This window comes from Xyrauchen texanus, chromosome 36, assembly GCF_025860055.1.
Source record: "Xyrauchen texanus isolate HMW12.3.18 chromosome 36, RBS_HiC_50CHRs, whole genome shotgun sequence".
Taxonomy (NCBI): domain Eukaryota; kingdom Metazoa; phylum Chordata; class Actinopteri; order Cypriniformes; family Catostomidae; genus Xyrauchen; species Xyrauchen texanus.
Window position 1 is genome coordinate 21,110,734 of NC_068311.1, and position 17,349 is coordinate 21,128,082.

The 17,349-nt window shown below is 40.2% G+C and overlaps 1 protein-coding gene across 1 annotated transcript; it reads right to left on the reverse strand.

Annotated features, from left to right (window-relative positions):
* Positions 1-1,485: 1,485 nt before the first annotated feature.
* On the reverse strand, positions 1,486-13,144 carry LOC127630039 (junctional adhesion molecule 3B-like). Its single transcript, XM_052107428.1, has 9 exons — positions 13,007-13,144; positions 8,762-8,830; positions 8,542-8,655; positions 8,064-8,216; positions 6,740-6,942; positions 3,514-3,613; positions 2,837-2,966; positions 2,152-2,203; positions 1,486-1,754 (listed from the first exon to the last, which is right to left on the reverse strand). The coding sequence occupies exons 1-9, from the start codon at positions 13,053-13,055 to the stop codon at positions 1,719-1,721; spliced, it is 906 nt and encodes a 301-aa protein (XP_051963388.1). The 5' UTR covers positions 13,056-13,144; the 3' UTR covers positions 1,486-1,718.
* Between the last annotated feature and the right edge of the window lie 4,205 nt (positions 13,145-17,349).

Below are 17,349 nucleotides of genomic sequence, written 5' to 3' on the forward strand. Positions count from 1 at the left end.
AATAAAAATAAATCTGTGTTACAGTGAGACACTTACAATGGCAGTGAATGGGGCCAATCCATAAATGTTAAAATACTCACTATTTCAGAGGCCTGGGAAGCTCAGCATGTAAAGACGCTGACTACCACCCCTGGAGTGTCTGAATCCAGGGTGTGCTGAGTGACTCCAGCCAGGGCTCCTGAGCAACCAAATTGGCCCGGTTGTTAGGGAGGGTAGAGTCACATGGGGTAACCTCCTCGTGTTTGCTATAATGAGGTTCTCGCTCTCGGTGGGGCACGTGGTGAGTTGTGCATGGATGCCGCGGAGAATAGCGTGAAGCCTCCACATGTGCTATGTCTCCACGGAAACGTGCTCAACAAGCCACATGATAAGATGCGCGGATTGACCGTCTCAGACGCGGAGACAACTGAGATTCATCCTCCGCCACCTGGATTGAGGCGAGTCACTACGCCACCACGAGGACCTAGAACGCATTGTTAATTGGGCATGCCAAATTATGGAGAAAAGCGGGAAAACAAAATTCTCACTATTTCAAAAGTATAGTGACAAGACCTCACTGTAACCTCGATTTTTGCCTTTTTATTTATTTTTTAAAAGGATGGATTAGTCGTAAGAATATTTTGCGGTAATGCCCCATATTAATTATGCCCCAAATGCTATCGATTGAGCTTAAATTGCATTGAATCTGGAATATTCCTTTAAATATCAATGGGAAAAACAAAATTCATGGATAGACATAACATCAATTGCTTCCCCATGATAAATGTAAAAATTTTTGACATGGCCCACAGTCTATCAGCTACTACTCTTAAGTGAACTACAATGTATGCAAATATTAAAAAACAGATTAAACAAAAACAGAGTCAAAAAACCTGGACAATATGTCCAAAACGTATAAAACAATTATTGAAGGTCACTTAAACACAGAAATGGCACTTTTGCATAAAACACAAGTGCATAATCTGTATCTACAGTAGAGGATTGTTTCAAAAATTGAACTAATTAAATAATCATCTTGCACAATCAAGTCTACAGACTGTACAGAGATGTTTGATTAATCTCTAACTAAAATGCTACAATTTAAGAATTTATGATCTAAATATCCACTATACTTGACATCCTGTCAAAAGTGACCCAGATAAAACAGTCTTGGCATGGCATTGTACACATTTACACTGACTTGGACTGGACTATTCACATAGTCAAAGTCAGTCCTGTGGAAAATACATGTATCTTGTAGACACACCTTTAATAATTTCCTGCACTGGTATTATGTGTTGCCTACTTTTGGGCAATTTTGTTTTTTTAATACAGCAGCACCTGGATGTGATTTAGGCCTTGCAACAAAACAATACATTTCTCATTTTGAAAAGGTTTTATGTAAGTTTTTAAAAGCAGTCCATTGTAATTTATGAAAACAGTATCCTGTAATTGTTTTCACTTAACAAGATGCATGTAATATCCTTTTATATATATATATATATATATTTAAATAATCTGTTTTGAGTAAAACTGTGTTCAATTCATGTCAGTGAGTTTAAATTAAATTGAGGGAAGTAAAATTTCCCAGTGTAACAGTAGTTTTCAGTTTTTGTGATAACTTTGGCAAGCTCAGAATCTGAAGTTCATAGACATCTGCATCAAATGCAAAATTTGACAGCTCAAAAGTCTCACAAGGCCTTCATGCAGCTGAAACACTAATTTCCTCATCTTTGATTTTATATGACAAAGGAGGACTTGTGGCGAAAATGTCCCTGAGGAGGGGGAAAAAAAGTGTTATCAATAAAATTAAATGTGCAGAATTTAAAAGGTGGTATCACCAAACCAAAAATAATTCCAGCCAAAGATCCTTTTCCAAGTAGAGATTTTACTGAGAGATTATTCTGAGGATTGCACTAATACCACTCTGAACTTTGGCAGCGTTAATAGAAGAAAATATCTACAGTGAGAGATAAATTACAAAGTAACCAGATATGATAAATACAACCAAATCCTGGAAGATATTGCATTCAACCTTGTAAGAGCATTGCAAAAAGTGCTGACTACAGCTTCAGTACGTAACAAAAGTGCACAAATGCATGACAATGATATCTTTAATGAAATCTGTGGTGCTTTTTCATTTCACAAATTGACATTCTTTAAATGTCTTACCTCATCTGGACTAGCGTAGTCCATCCTATTGTTATGTTGGGGTACTTTGTAGCTGTAGGAAACAAAGATCATTACAAACCAATTTAACAAAGAGCATTTGTACAATAAAACTAGACTTGCATTTTTAATCTATTCAAATGTTAATATTAAAGTTTTAAGTTTACATAGACAACAAAAAAGCACACATCACAAAATGCTTAAAGGAATATTCCGTGTTCACTACAAGTTAAACTCAATCGACAGCATTTGTGCCATAATTTTTATTACCACAAAAAATGATTTAGTCTCGTACCTCATTTTCTTAAAAAAAAAAAAGAAAAAGAAAGCACAAATCAAGGTTACTGGAACTAAATGGGGCCAATTTTGGGGAGGTTTAAAGGCAGAAATGTGAAGCTTTTCATTTGACTAAAAACTTGCATTTATTCTTTTATTAAAATTTATGTGTTATTTGACCTGTAAAGTTGTTTAAATAATTGTTTTAGGGTTTTAGTCTTTTTGCCGTTATGTCATCATGGCAACAAAGTTGTAAAACTTCATATAACTTTTCACAGAAAAGGTTAGTAGGCAATTTTATCACACTAAAATCATGTTACCATACATATTGTTTATATTTCTATATAACAGTGAGTATTTTAATGCATCCAGATTGGCCCCATTTACTTCTTCTGGTTCTGAAGGTTTTTACTTGGTTTCCGTATGGTCCTTGCAGGAACAGTAGCCACTTTTCTGAATTTGACAGATGCACACAATGACAACAATAAATGCTGCCACTCCACCTAACACCTTCAAGAATATCCCCATAATGTCCAGATCATCTATAAAGAACAGAAATGATGTGGCTGAAACAATGGCTATTATTCCTGTAACATTATATCTATAGGAAGACAATGGTAACATGTACCTCTAAAATAAAGGTGCACTTAGTCATTTTTCTTCATTAAATCGTTTTACTCCTAAAGAAATTAATAGCAATTAAGAAAAATATATATATAAAATCATGAGCAATAACGTGAGATAAAGACTCCAGTCATATCAGTAACCTTGCGTATTAAAGCTGTTTTATTCTACGTGGAGAGGGTCTCCTCATGGGGGCAGCCATGTCATGATCACATGACCAGCGGAATACTACTCGCTTAATCTCAGTAACCGTCCTGTTATTGAAAACGTTACCTAATAGATTAAATGAATTATGTCTGACTGTCAAAAGTACATTTCTACAAAGGCATCTGTTACTGAAATCTTCTGCATTTGAATGATGCTGCATCCAAGCCTCTAGGTGTCTGTGTAAGTCCAAGACAACATAAACCAAAAATGACTGAGTGCACATTAAGCTGAATTGCTAGTTTAAAGCCCAACACTTACAGACTTCCATGGGCTGTGGACTACACTTTGAAGATCCAGCCTCATTTCTGGCCTGGCAATGATATTCCCCTGCATCCTCTTTATTCACTGCCCGAAATTTCTGTTAACCATACACAAATCAAACACTGAGCAACAGCACTATTAATGGTGAAACTGCCAAAACGCAATTTAAAGGAATATTCTAGGTTCAGTACAAGTTAAGCTCAGTCAACAGCATTTGTGGCATTATATTGATTACCACAAAATAAATAAATAAATACATCGAAAATCTGGGTTACAGTGAGACACTTACAATGGAAGTGAACAGGGCCAATTTTGGGTTTAAACAGAAATGTGAAGCTTATAATTTTATAAAAGCACATAAATTGTTCTTCTGCTAAAAATCATGTATTAGAGCTGTAAAGTTGTTTAAATGGTAATTTTTACAGTTGTTCCACGTGTTTACGGTGGTGTGTTGTCATGGCAAAGAAGTTGTAAAATTGGATAGAACTTTACACAGAAAAGGTTAACAAGTGATTTTTTCACATTAAAACCATATTAACATGCATATTGTTCACATTTTGAGGCAATAGTTTTGAAACTGAGTAATGTTTACAGATTGGCCCCATTCACTTCCACTGTAAGGGCCTCACTGTAACTCAAATATTTCCTTTTATTCAAAGAAAATGAAGGATGAGTCGAAATTTAATTTTGTGGTAATCAAAATTGTGATAAAAATGCTGTTGATTGAGCTTAACTTGGATTGAACCCAAAAGGAAGGAATATTCCTTTAATTGTACTATAAGATAACGGATACACATAACTTAATCCAAGGCTCTAATTTAAATGCTTCAAAGGACATGGAGTGCAGTAAACAAGATGTAAGTTTTTGATACTTTTATGGTGCTTTTGAAAGCTCCAGTCTCCATTCATTTTAATGGAAAACAGTGACAGTACATTCTTCAAAGTTTCCCCTTTTGTGTTCCACAGAAGGAAGTCAGAATATTCATTTTTGGGTGAACAATCCTTTTAATTTCTATACTTCATTTGACCTGAAAGGAATAAGTCACCAAAAATGACAATTCTGTTATTACTCATTCTTATGTCTGTCCAAATCTGTCATATGCAGAACACAAAAGGGGAAAAACTAAATATTGAATATTGACTTCTCAGTACAATGTCTCACTTTAAAATGTAAAAAGGCACTTTTTTAAAAGTAGTTAATGCAGCTTGTGCGTCATCTTCCAAGTCTTCTGAATACATACAATGGGTTTTGGTGAGATACAACCCAGAATTTAAGTCACATTTTAGTGAAAATCTTGATGTCTGTAATGAGAAAAACAAATTTACAAAGGCTTGCATGTTCGCATTGTTTTAAAAATAGAGTCTTTCATTTGTACATCTGTACATTTTTTAATTAGTTTTCAATTTTAACATCTTTTTTCATGATTTAACTTAGTCCAAGCTTCTGATTTTGAGAAAACAATGTAAGGACTTTAAATGTTTCAACTAAGCATGATAGATGAAAACAAAGTACACTGAAAAAAACAATAATCTATTTGTTTTCTCAACAACCATTTTACTCAAAAATTTGATCTTTACTTAATTTTGCATTAATGAATAAAGTAAATGAATAAATGTGAGTTGCATGACAAGTGTCTTTGTGGCAGATCTCTTGCTCTCAACTGAAGGAGGAAGCGGGAGCCGGGTAAACATCCAAACATAAGACTTTTTATCACATTTAATGTACAACAAATCTTTGCTTTTCAGCATCACACAAAATACACGCACTGCTTTTCAGCAATTATGTAAAAAGAATGGACACACACACACACACACACACACACACACACACACACATACAGCTTCATGTGTCTCTCTGTCTCTCGAACTGCGGCTCTGGCTCCTCTTTATCCGGCTGATTGCAATGATTCTCCCCCAGCCATCCATCCTCATCGCTGTGCCATGCCCTGCTCGCCACATACCCCCATTGTCAGACTCAGGCCGGGGTGACATCCGGCCTGTAACTTACTGGAGAGGGACTGTTGCTGTTTTCGGCCGATCCGCAGCAGGATAGCTTCCGGGGAACAGGAACAGGATGAGGGGAAGGAGGGGAGGGGGGGAGGGAGAGAGAGAGAGAGAGAGAGAGAGAGAGAGAGAGAGAGAGAGAGAGAGAGAAGAGGGCTCGCTGGCTCCTGAATACGCTGCCAAACGGTCCTCAGCCAGCTGGATTGCCTCCATCAGCAACACTGGCGATCGCCATTCCTTTCGGTTGTCAGATGATGAACTGCTCCAGCACCACCAGATCGGGCAACTCCTCTGCGTCGCGATCTCCAGCCAGTGCCGAGGACTCCATGACAGCACACCATCCAATATCCTGTATTTCGGCATCAATTTGGCAGATCTCTTGCTCTCAACTGAAGGAGGATGCGGGAGCCAGGTAAACATCCAAACTGTTAATCACACTTTTCAGTGTACAACAAAACTTTGCTTTTCAGCATCACACAAAATACATCAAGAGTTACGTTAAACAAATGGACACACACACACACGGCTTTGTGCATTTTTCTCTCGAACTGCGGCTCTGGCTCCTCTTCATCCCTGCTCACCACAGTCTTGAACTATTTTGACTTAAATATCCATAAAATTAAGATTTTAAGTTTTAATAACTCAAACGATCAATTTAGGTTGCGGGAAATAGCCATAAGTCTGTGTGCTTGAATTATTTAATTATCTTTGCTTGGACAAAAGGAGCATGTGTGGGCATTAAAATAGTTGTTACCAAGAACTCATAGAGGTTTTAGCTCTTTTTAGAAATACTGATGTTACTTTATTGGAAATCGTTGCATCGAGTGAAGTAACTGCTAGGAAGATTCGTTTTCTCTTTGGTGAAGTCGGACCCTGTTTACCACATGTAATGAGAATATGCTCACCTCAAGTGCAGTTGTATGTGCACTTATTTGGGGAATGAAGTTAATTAAATCAAATTAGTAAGTAATGATATACAGTAAATGTTCATTTGAAACAACTTGCTACAGTATTAGACGCTTAATCCTTTCCACGTTACATACCTTTTCAAGTAAATAAAGTTGAATGAACTGATACATTTGTGTAAATCTAACAAAGACTTTCTAGTTACACTGACTTAAAATGACCTTAAAGTTGAATTTACTTAAAAAGTGTGATGCAAAAATACTACACTCATATTTGAAGTAAATCCAACACAGAATTGTTTTATGGTACTTACGAGTGATCCAGTCTCAATGTTCATGGTGTATGAAGAGTTGTAGAACTTGACTGTGGTTTTTGGATCCTCTGGTAGTTCCTCGTTGTTACGGAACCACTGGTACTGTGACTGAGGAAAGCCCTCAGTCTCAATACATCGTAGTTCTGTGGTGGCACCCACTGTTACAGCCTCTGGCACACTGCAACTGGGCATCACTGGCTTCACTGCAACACATACACATCAACATCTGAAATATTTCAGCTTTCTATGTTTGTTTACATATTCAGAGACGCTGCACAGACTTAAAATCAAAAGACTTTTTAAGACTTGAACAAATAAATGTCCATACCAGATCATATTTAAATTGTTTTATGTACCAATATATGGAGTGGTGGTGGTGTAGTGGTCTAAGCACATAACTGGTAATCTGGTAATCAGAAGGACACTGGTTCAAGCCCCACAGCCACCACCATTGTGTCCTTGAGCAAGGCACTTAACTCCAGGTTGCTCCGGGGGGATTGTCCCTGTAATAAGGGCTCTGTAAGTCGCTTTGGATAAAAGCGTCTGCCAAATGCATAAATGTAAATGTAAATATATCAACACATACGAATTACAGGTAGACCAAGATTGGATTTTGCTGATATAATGTGTTGGATGGCAGACGATAACTGATAAATCAGCTGATGGTTTTTAATTAGATATATTAAAATTGTTTTTAGAATTGTTTTACAGTGATGGGCACAGACACAGAGGCAACAAGAAACCACATTGCCAGTAATATCCAGGAAAAGAATGAAGATCCGGTGCATAACACAGGACTTACAACTATAAACAAGCCGAAAATACACATTCAAGACCTCTTTGAATAATAATGAAGACCTTTGTTACACCATTTAAGACTTTTTATAGCCTTACATTTAGAAAACAGAATTTAAGACATTTTAAGACTTTTATAGGACCCACGGGGACCTTTTTTTAGCACTAAAACCATATCCACAATAAGAATAGGAAGAGATTGTGCTTTAAGTAAGGTTTAATAGTACTGTATGAGGGACGCAGCATTAGCATGAAATCTAACGTTGTGCGGCATTAAATTCACTCTCAGCTTTATGTTCCAAACAGTAAGACCACGATTATAATCTGAGACAGTTTTGTGCATGCAGAGAAATCATTCGAATCATGTCGATCAGTTTAACAGATTCATTCTGCCCTCAAGCTCAATGAAACCTCTTTTTTCAGATAGTGCAATCAGTGTTTGCGCGGGGCAGATCAGTGCAACATCAAGAGATGACATCAGTGAGACATGTATATGTGGATTAAAACTATAGCTTCCACTGAGATGTACCTCTTACTGCAAGACTGATCAGTATTTCATCGAAGGGCTTCTGATCATCGATGGCTGCAACTTCACAGCGATACTGTGCTGAATCTGATCTGGTGGCGTTTAGAATCAGAAGGTTTGCAGGCTCTCTAAGCAATGCTCTGTGCTCCAAGTCACCTGAAAACATAAACCAGTTAAGTTCAGTTTAATTTAGCTTGCTCAAAAGACAAGCATGCAGTTCCATGCTGGTCTAGCTGGTGGTCCAGCATAGCCATGTTGTTCACCAACAAAAAAATGCTAATTAACCAGCATGGTCTTTCTGATGAAGCTGGCTTGCTGGTTAAGTTTGTCAGAGACACCAGCATATCAGTATTCCTTGCTGGGGCCTAGCATCCAAAACACAACACACAGTATGCCGGTGACCTTCAATCTGGGTCTTGTAAACAGAGTTGGGCTAAATACTGTCAACAACTAAATTACATTATATAAATGAATAGATTACCTGAAATTTTATTTTGGAAATACACATAGCTAGGGACACCATTTTTAATTTTCTTCCATTCAATCCTGGGATTGTTTGTAGAGATTGACTCTATCAAGCAGGTCAACTCAATTGCTGTGAAGAAACAGAAGGTACATCCAGTTACACCAACTTATGCGCAAATGAGTGAAACAATCAGTTTAACACCGCATCAGACAAGACTGAAAAAGCTTCAACTTACACTCAAATTCATTTGCCCATACAGATTTCTCAGTTGTTCGGAGTATTACAGCAAAAGCTATCCTGTGACCTGCAACAGATACCATAAATCTTTTACTTCAGCTTCGTAACTTCCACAACAGTTTGAGACTTCATGAACAAGAAGGGGAAAAAAATTATCATGACAATATGACAATTAATCACATTTCCTCTATAATGCTCAGTAAAGCAAAATAATGCATTATTGTAAAGTGGAAAAATATTATTTATCATTTATAATAAAAATTATGAATGCACTGATGCAAAACTTTACTTTACTTTGAAATCAAGCTTTAAAAATGTACTAACAATCAATAATTTCCATTGAACATTGATTGGATCTGTTGAACATAAAAGGCCAACAATTTAAAGAGAACAACAATAAAAGATTAATAGAAGATACAAAATAAAAATAACTAAATATGATAACATGATTGATATGAAAAAAGTTTATTTAGTACTTCTAAAACATTTTTGCACTTCTGTTTTTGCCATTCAAAACAACAGTGCTCACATTTTACATGTATGTAGAGCATTACAAATTCATACTATGCACATGTTGGGCAATTCCACGGAAATATCAATCACATCATGGGAAAATAATACAAAATTAAACCAAAGGATACAAAAAAACCTTTTAAATTCTGTATTATGGTAGTATATAATGGATTATGCCATCCAGACCGCTAGAAGGTGCCACTAACTCACACAGCGCTGACTGAAGCGATGTCCCATAGACAGATATGGCAGAAGTCGTATGAGTAGTATGGTCAGTATGCAATACAAAACTCAGTCAATGCCTTTTGAGGTTAATTGATCACACAAGGCCATATTGTGATTACAGTCTTAATTCAATCAATCACACAGAATTAATGGATGTTTTACCGCTATGTCAGAAGTCAATGTCTGCTGGTTTCAAAGCATTTTGAATGGCTTCTCTCGACATGTAGCCTATGGCTAAGTGCCGCTTTCACAACTGTCACATCCGTTTATGGTGGTTTTTTCGCATTAACATAAGTGCGAGAAATATTACTTTTTCTTAGGAGTGCCAACTATTCGATATATTGTGGCTATTATTATTTCTGGATTGTCTGTTTAAATTGTTTCTTATGAATTATAAATCAACCATCAGCGTTTTCATGCTTATAACCGAAATGCCGGTGGTTTTAATTTGGTCAATATTTGGCCAATAAATACATTGGTGCATTCATAATGATTTATCATTAAGTATTTATACATCCTGCTAGAATTAGTTGTACTGCTCTTCATTTATGCTGATTTTAACTAAAAAATGTGTCCAGACAGGATGAGTTTTTAATTACAGTAATTAAAATCTATTGAGAACCATCATTGAAAGTAATTAGAAATACCAGTTTTTGTAGGAAGTTGCTGGACGAAGTTGCTGAAATGTACTTTTTGTGCTCATAACTACTTTACCGTTATTGTAACAATGACCAATCTTAGTTGTTAAAGACATTTTTTATTTTCTTTCTGTGCTAATACCATGGAAGAAATCATGAATGCACAGCAAATCATGTTCTCAACTTTATCTTTGCTTTGTAATGTTAATGGAAAATAAAGTGTAAGATTATACTTGGTTACTGTCTTGGGGAAACTATACTCAGAAATGAACACATTTCTGCTGAATATCCATGGACAAATTTAGAACAGCCTCTGTGTTTTTGATTCCAGTCAGTCCACACCAACCAAAAAAGGTTAGACAATGTGACATAATGAAAAGGCAAATATGAAACAAACTATTTAGTTAAGCCTAAGCCTCCTGAAAGACTCCGCTCATATGAGAAATCAATTTGGGGTTTAGGGCTTTTACTATTTTCAAATGCATTTTCCACATTTGTATAATCTCATGAAATCCACAGAGTGTATTTACAGTGATCCATATGTGATAATCTGTGGCTTTAGCATAAGATTAAAATCTTACCATATGGACCTTTGCAGAGCGTGGTGAGGCACAAGCAAAACATCTGTGGTGTTTTATCACCTAGGCTGTCAGCTCAAGCATTAGTTAATGTAGTGGGCATTTCACTCAAGTACAGTTCAATACACTGAATTAACATGAATTGAAGCTACTTAATGTGAGACTGGAGCAAAGAGTCATATTGTCACAGCTGTATCTGATGACTTGGTGTTTCTGGTGGCGTTTCCAAGGCTACCTTTCCCATCGCATGCATCATGATCTATTTTTACATCTGCTGTTGACATTTCCATTTCCATTTATTCAGTCGGCAGACACTTTTATCCAAAGTGACTTACAAAAGAGGAAAACATAAGCGAATCATCTTAAGGAGACAGTGGTACGAAAAGTGCCATACTACAAAGTTTCACTATCATCAGAATAGTAGTATTCAAAACAGATTAAAGTGCAAAAATATATATTTTTTAATATATATATTTTAGTGACTGGTTAAGTGCTCATGGAAAAGATGTGTTTTTAGCTGGTTTTTTTTAGGACAAAAAGTGAGTCAGCTTCACGGATGGAGTTGGGAAGGTCATTCCACCAATGTATGATAAAGTCGAAAGTCCGGGAAAGTGTTTTGGTGCCTCTTTGTGTTGGTACAAGACAATGTTCCTTAGCTGACCACAGGCTTCTAGTGGGCATGTAGCTCTGTAGAAATGATTTTAGGTATGCTGGAGCAGACCCAGTGACTGTTCTGTATGCCAGCATCAAAGCCTTAAATTTGATCCGTGCATCAACCGACAGCCGGTGAAGAGAGGCAAAGAGTGGTGTAACATGCGCTCTATTTGGTTCATTAAAGACCAGATGTGCTGCTGCATTCTGGATCATTTGCAGAGGTCTAATTGCACATGCAGGAAGGCCTGCATTGAGAGAGTTACAGTAGTCCAGTCTAGTTATGACAAGTGACTGAACAAGAAGTTGTGTGGCATAATCAGGCAGTCTTATTTCCTCATTAGACAAGCTACATTATCCACCACCGAGAAGCATATGGTCAGTTTATGGAAGCAACAATAAAGTTTAAAATATTTCTGTTTATATCAAACTGCTTATTTTTCACAAAGAACTTTTAGGGAGTAAGCAAGGCTAACTTTGAATGACAAGAATGAATACATTCTGTCTAATATATAGCAATTAATCTTAATCAAAATCATCTCTCAAATTAATTTTTCCACATTTCCACTCTGTAAACAACATTAAAATGCCTTTATTAACATTGTGTTAATTATGACTTTGCACTTGACAGTTAATTACAACACAATAGCTTATTTTTGTAATGATTTAAATGGAATATCCAGGAATTTACAAAGAAGAAATGAACTAAAAAGAGAGCATGAGTGGTTGGATCTTTAACTTAAGATATTTTATATAATATGCCTGTTTACAAAAGCTTTCTCCAACTAGAGTGTTCTACAATTCTACCACCCCTTACTAGATTACAATGTAAAGGTCACAGAACAAATTGAAGTTGAACCCAAATCAGACTTTGTATTCAAAGCACTCTGGCCAACAGATGAATGTAGCTACACCTCTTCACACTCTTGCACAAAGCTGACATTGTACTGAGATGAAAATGAAAAGGAGTTCAGTAGAGTCAAAGTCCACTGTGATATATGAAATATGACACTTACTACAATACCTTAATATCATGTCATGCCAAACACAATGAAACAAAATGTTGCTTAAACTTCCTATAGTTTCTTTGGTTAAGATCCTAATCATATCAAACTTAATCAGTAATGCAGATCCGACGACCAGCACAAACACACAAAAAAAGGAATGCAAAGATAATGGTTGTGTCTTAGACGCTAATGAGCTGCTTACAGAAACTGCATTTTGAAACTGGTGTGGTACGTTCGAACGCGCCTATATTCAAAATTCGAACGTTCGAAATGCAGTTATATTCCAAAATCGAATGTTCAAACGCGTCTTTGATGCCCAAAATACTGTTTAGGTAGGCAGATCACTAGGTGAGTGGATCACTAGGTTGAGACACCGCCGCTATCCAGTGCAGTCCGATACAAAACCAGACATTAATCCAAATGTATTAATCTAACACCGATGTTTACATAACTACCTTAATAAAAAGCGGGAACGGTGTTTACACTGAATTCAGTCTGGCGTTAAATGGCAATCTGGCAAACGATAGTAAAACAGCAGCAGGGGTCAGCGCGATGAATGCATCACACGGAAACACATCCGTTAATTGAACATGAAGTCACTTATTTACACTGAATAAGAAACATTACTTACACAGAAAGGAAAAGAGCACCAAGAAAAGCATTTGACGCCCGATCGCCATTTTGAGCCGATGATTTACATGCAAATTTTCTTAGCCGTCCAGATGATAGGATGGACAATCTGGAGGATGCTGCCGCTGATGAGTTTCCATAGCTACAAGGACATCTGAGCGGAAAACAGAGGAGAGGCTGAGACAGCACGCGTGGACTTCCGGTTGATGCTGAACATTAACATGAGTAGCAAGCATATATAGATTAATTGGAAAACAGGGTTAAAAAAAAGAACACTTAAGCGTATGAGAAATGTGTAATATTTTGTTAATTAGCATTAGGAATATTTCTTAGTTGAACCTGGTGTCAATTTGGGCTTATTCATTTTTGCCTATATATGGTTTAAAGGGATGTCCAGTAGCAAGACTGTTAAGTGAACACATAGCATGTATTTTTATTTATTAAAAGGTTTGGTTCGGGGGGATTTTTTTTTAATCTAGAATATTTTTTTACATTTCAACACTAGATGGCAGTGTAATAAAGGTTTTTTCAGTACTTAATACTACATTGATACATGTTCTGTTGAAATTATCTTTACTGATTTGTTATTAATGTTTGCAGTCCCAAAGACCTGAATGACATGCATATAAAAATAATGTTCCTCATATGTTCCTCTGGCTTAATATATTATTGTAGATTTAATCATGTGTTGTATCATAACGAAGACATACAGTTTTCAACAAAATATAGTATCTATTATATAGTATCAATTACAAGTATAGTAATATAGTATATATTCTGTGTTGTCTCTGTTTAAGGTGAATTTGACACATAGTAGAAAAATACAATAAAATACATCGAAATAGAAATCAGGCAGGAGTGAACTGTCAAAATGTAGTCTAATCAAATGAGTAAACATAAATCAGAAAATCTTAGCATTGCATATTTTTTTTTCACATTAGGCCTACGTATCTGGGCTTCAGCTTTCTCCTTCTCTGCACAGAAGTGCAGTTTTCCCCTGGGCGCTTCGACAGCACAAACTTAAAAGAGTGTTTGTTAAAAGAGTGATTTTCTCTAAGAGTATTTTCCTCTGAAAGAGCAATACACAGCGGCGTTCCGACTCGGTGTAGGCTGATCTTGGACTTGCGAGTTTTCAACCGGGCTTTGCACAAACTCCCGTTCAAAATGCTCATGCAAAAACACATCTTAACTTGCGTCTGGCATCTAGATTGGTTCGCAGCGGTAGACCTGAAGGACGCGTACTTCCAAGTGTCAATATTGCCTCGACATCGACCCTTTCTACGGTTAGCGTTCGACGGCCAGGCGTATCACCTCCCCTTCGGCATGTCCCTGTCACCTTGCGTCTTTACGAAGGTCGCAGAGGCAGCCCTTGCCCCACTACGAGAAGCCGGCATCCGCATACTCAACTACCTCGACGACTGGGTCATCCTGGCCCACTTCCGAGAGTTACTATGCGCCCACAGGGACCAGGTGCTCAGGCACCTCAGCTGCTTAGGGCTTCAGGTCAACTGGGAAAAGAGCAAGCTCGCCCCGGTTCAGAGCATCTCTTTTCTCGGCATGGAGTTAGACTCAGTCTCAATGTCAGCGCGCCTCACCAACGAGCGCGCGCAGTCAGTGCTGGAATGCCTCGCCGCCTTCAGGCCAGGCACTGCGGGCCCTTTAAAACTTTTCCAGAGGCTCCTGGGGCATATGGCGTCCACCGCGGTGGTCGCGCCGCTGGGGTTGATGCATATGAGACCGCTTCAGCACTGGCTCCAGACTCGAGTCTCGAGACGAGCATGGTGCTGCAGCATGCAACGTGTGATGGTCACCCCCACCTGCCGCCAAACATTCAAACCCTGGACAGACCTCTGCTTTCTGCGGGCAGGAGTCCCCTTGCAGCAGGTGTCCCGACGCGTCCTGGTCACGACCGACGCCTCCAAATTGAGTTGGGGCGGCGTGTGCAGCCGTTGGGAAGGGTCCCCGCTGCGCTGGCACATCAACTGCCTAGACTGTATTCTTTGCCCTGCGGAGGTTCCACTGGTTCAGGGGCAAACACGTCTTGATCAGATCAGGCAGCACCACCGCGGTAGCGTACATAAATCGCCATGGTGGTGTATGCTCCCGCCACATGTCACAACTCACCCATCGTCTCCTCCTTTGGAGCAAAAATCTCTGCAACTTCAATGTGGTGGCGGACGCGCAATCACGACAACGCTTGCCCAGTGGAGAGTGGAGGCTTCACCTCCAGTTGGTCTGGCTGATTTAGGAACAGTTCGGCAAGGCTCAGGTAGACATGTTCGCCTCCCAAGAGACCTCCCACTGCCCGCTATGGTATGCCCGAACAGAGGCTCCCCTCGGGGCAGATGCACTGGCACACAGCTGGCCCACGGGGCTGCACAAGTACGCATTTACCCCAGTGAGCCTTCTTGCACAGGTGCTGTGCAAGGTCATGGAGGACGAGGAACAAATCACTCTAGTGGCTCCCTATTGGCCCACCCAGGCTTGGTTCTCGGACCTTGTAGTCCTCGCGACAGCCCTTCCCTGGCAAATTCCCCTGAGGATAGACCTTCTTTCTCAGGGACGGGGCATGCTCTGGCATCCGCACCCAGACCTCTGGAACCTTCATGTCTGGCCCCTGGACAGGACGCGGAAGATATAGCTGATCTGCCACCTGCCGTCGTAGACACGATCAACCAAGCCAGAGCCCCTTCTACCAGGCAACTTTACGCCCTAAAGTGGCGCTTGTTCGCGAATTGGTGTTCTTCTTGTGCCGAAGACCCACAAAGGTGCGCAGTCAGGTCAGTGCTCTCATTTCTGCAGGAGAGGTTGGAGGGGAGGCTGTCCCCGTCCACCTTGAAGGTGTATGTAGCTGCTATTGCAGCCCACCACAACGCAGTAGACGTCAAGTCTTTGGGTAAGCATTACTTGATTATCAGGTTCCTAAGAGGCACCCAGAGGTTAAATCCCTCCCGGCCAAGCCTGTTCCACCCCTGGGATCTCTCAGTGGTCCTCTTGGGTCTTCAGAGACCCCCCTTCGAGCCCTGCTGATCACGCTCGCCTCCATCAAGAGGCTCGGGGACCTGCAAGCATTCTCTGTCAGCGACACTTGCCTGGAGTTCGGTCCGGCAGACACACATGTGATCCTAAGACCGCGGCCGGGCTACGTGCCCAAGGTTCCTACCATGCCCTTCAGAGACCAGGTAGTGAACCTGCAAGCGCTGCCCCTATGTGTGCGGTCCACTACCCAGCCCCTTCGTTGCTGTGTCTGGTACGTGCTTTGCGTACCTATTTGGACCGCTTGCAGAGCTTTAGACGTTCTGAGCAGCTCTTTGTCTGCTTTGGTGGACAGCGGAAAAGGAACGCTGTCTCCAAACAGAGGCTGTCCCACTGGGTAGTGGACACCATTTCATAGGCCTATCGCACCCAGGCCGTGCCCCCCCCCTTGCGGGTCCAAGCACACTCAACATGGAGTGTTGCATCCTCATGGGCACTGGCCAGAGGCACCTCCATTTCAGACATATGCAGAGAAGCGGGTTGGGCAACACCTAATACCTTTGCAAGATTTTACAATCTCAGGGTAGAGTCAGTTTCGTCCAGTGTTTTCTCAGGTCCGAGCCAGTAGAACCCGGTAACACGCTGACGGACTGACTGGGTGGATCGCTTGCACCTAGCGCCCTTTCCCTTGGTTGAGGTAAAACTGTGCGCTTTTTCTCCCAGGCGATCCCAATCACTCGGCTCCCTGGATGACTCCTCCCTAGCCCTCTGGGTCCGCAATTCAGCAGAGGAATTTGCTGACCGAATACACTGCGGGTACTCAGATCTACCCTGTACTGGAATAGGTGCTCCACAGGTCAGGGCTCAGAGCTTACGAGCGGACCCGCGTCTCCCTTGGGCAGTTCCCACTGCCCCTCAGTCACCGTGTCTGTAGCAACTCCTCCCTCCAAAGAGGCGGGATCTACCACCGCGCCACTCCCCACATGTGACCTAAAAGCCCATGTGGTGTATGTCACCACTCATACCTCCCCCTCTTTGGGCAGGTGTGGTCTCCGCAGGGTCTTTTCCCCCTGTAAGAATAGGAATCTGGGTAAGACCCCCATCCCCGATGCGTGTAAGGGCCCCAGCCATTGACTCTATGCGAGAAACATAGAGAGAAAAGAGGCCCGGCTAGGCTCGGCCCGTTCCCAGGTTGGCAAGCATCGACTTGTACCCCTGTCTAGGGTAACTACAAGGATTCCGACAACTTTATGAGGCATTGGGGGAAGGGTACGTGCAGTCTGATACAGCTGGTCATTTTGGCACGTCAAGTACCTGCCCACTCCTGTGTCAGCAGTACATGTTCACGGCTTTAAATTGGACCCCTAG

Coding starts and splice junctions, on each gene's coding strand:
- LOC127630039 (XM_052107428.1), bottom strand. CDS start 13,055: ATGGCGATCGGGCGTCAAATGCTTTTCTTGGTGCTCTTTTCCTTTCTG. Junction 8,656..8,761: donor ATGGGCAAATGAATTTGAGT/GTAAGTTGAAGC, acceptor GTTTCTTCACAG/CAATTGAGTTGACCTGCTTG. Junction 1,755..2,151: donor ACTACGCTAGTCCAGATGAG/GTAAGACATTTA, acceptor CCCCCTCCTCAG/GGACATTTTCGCCACAAGTC.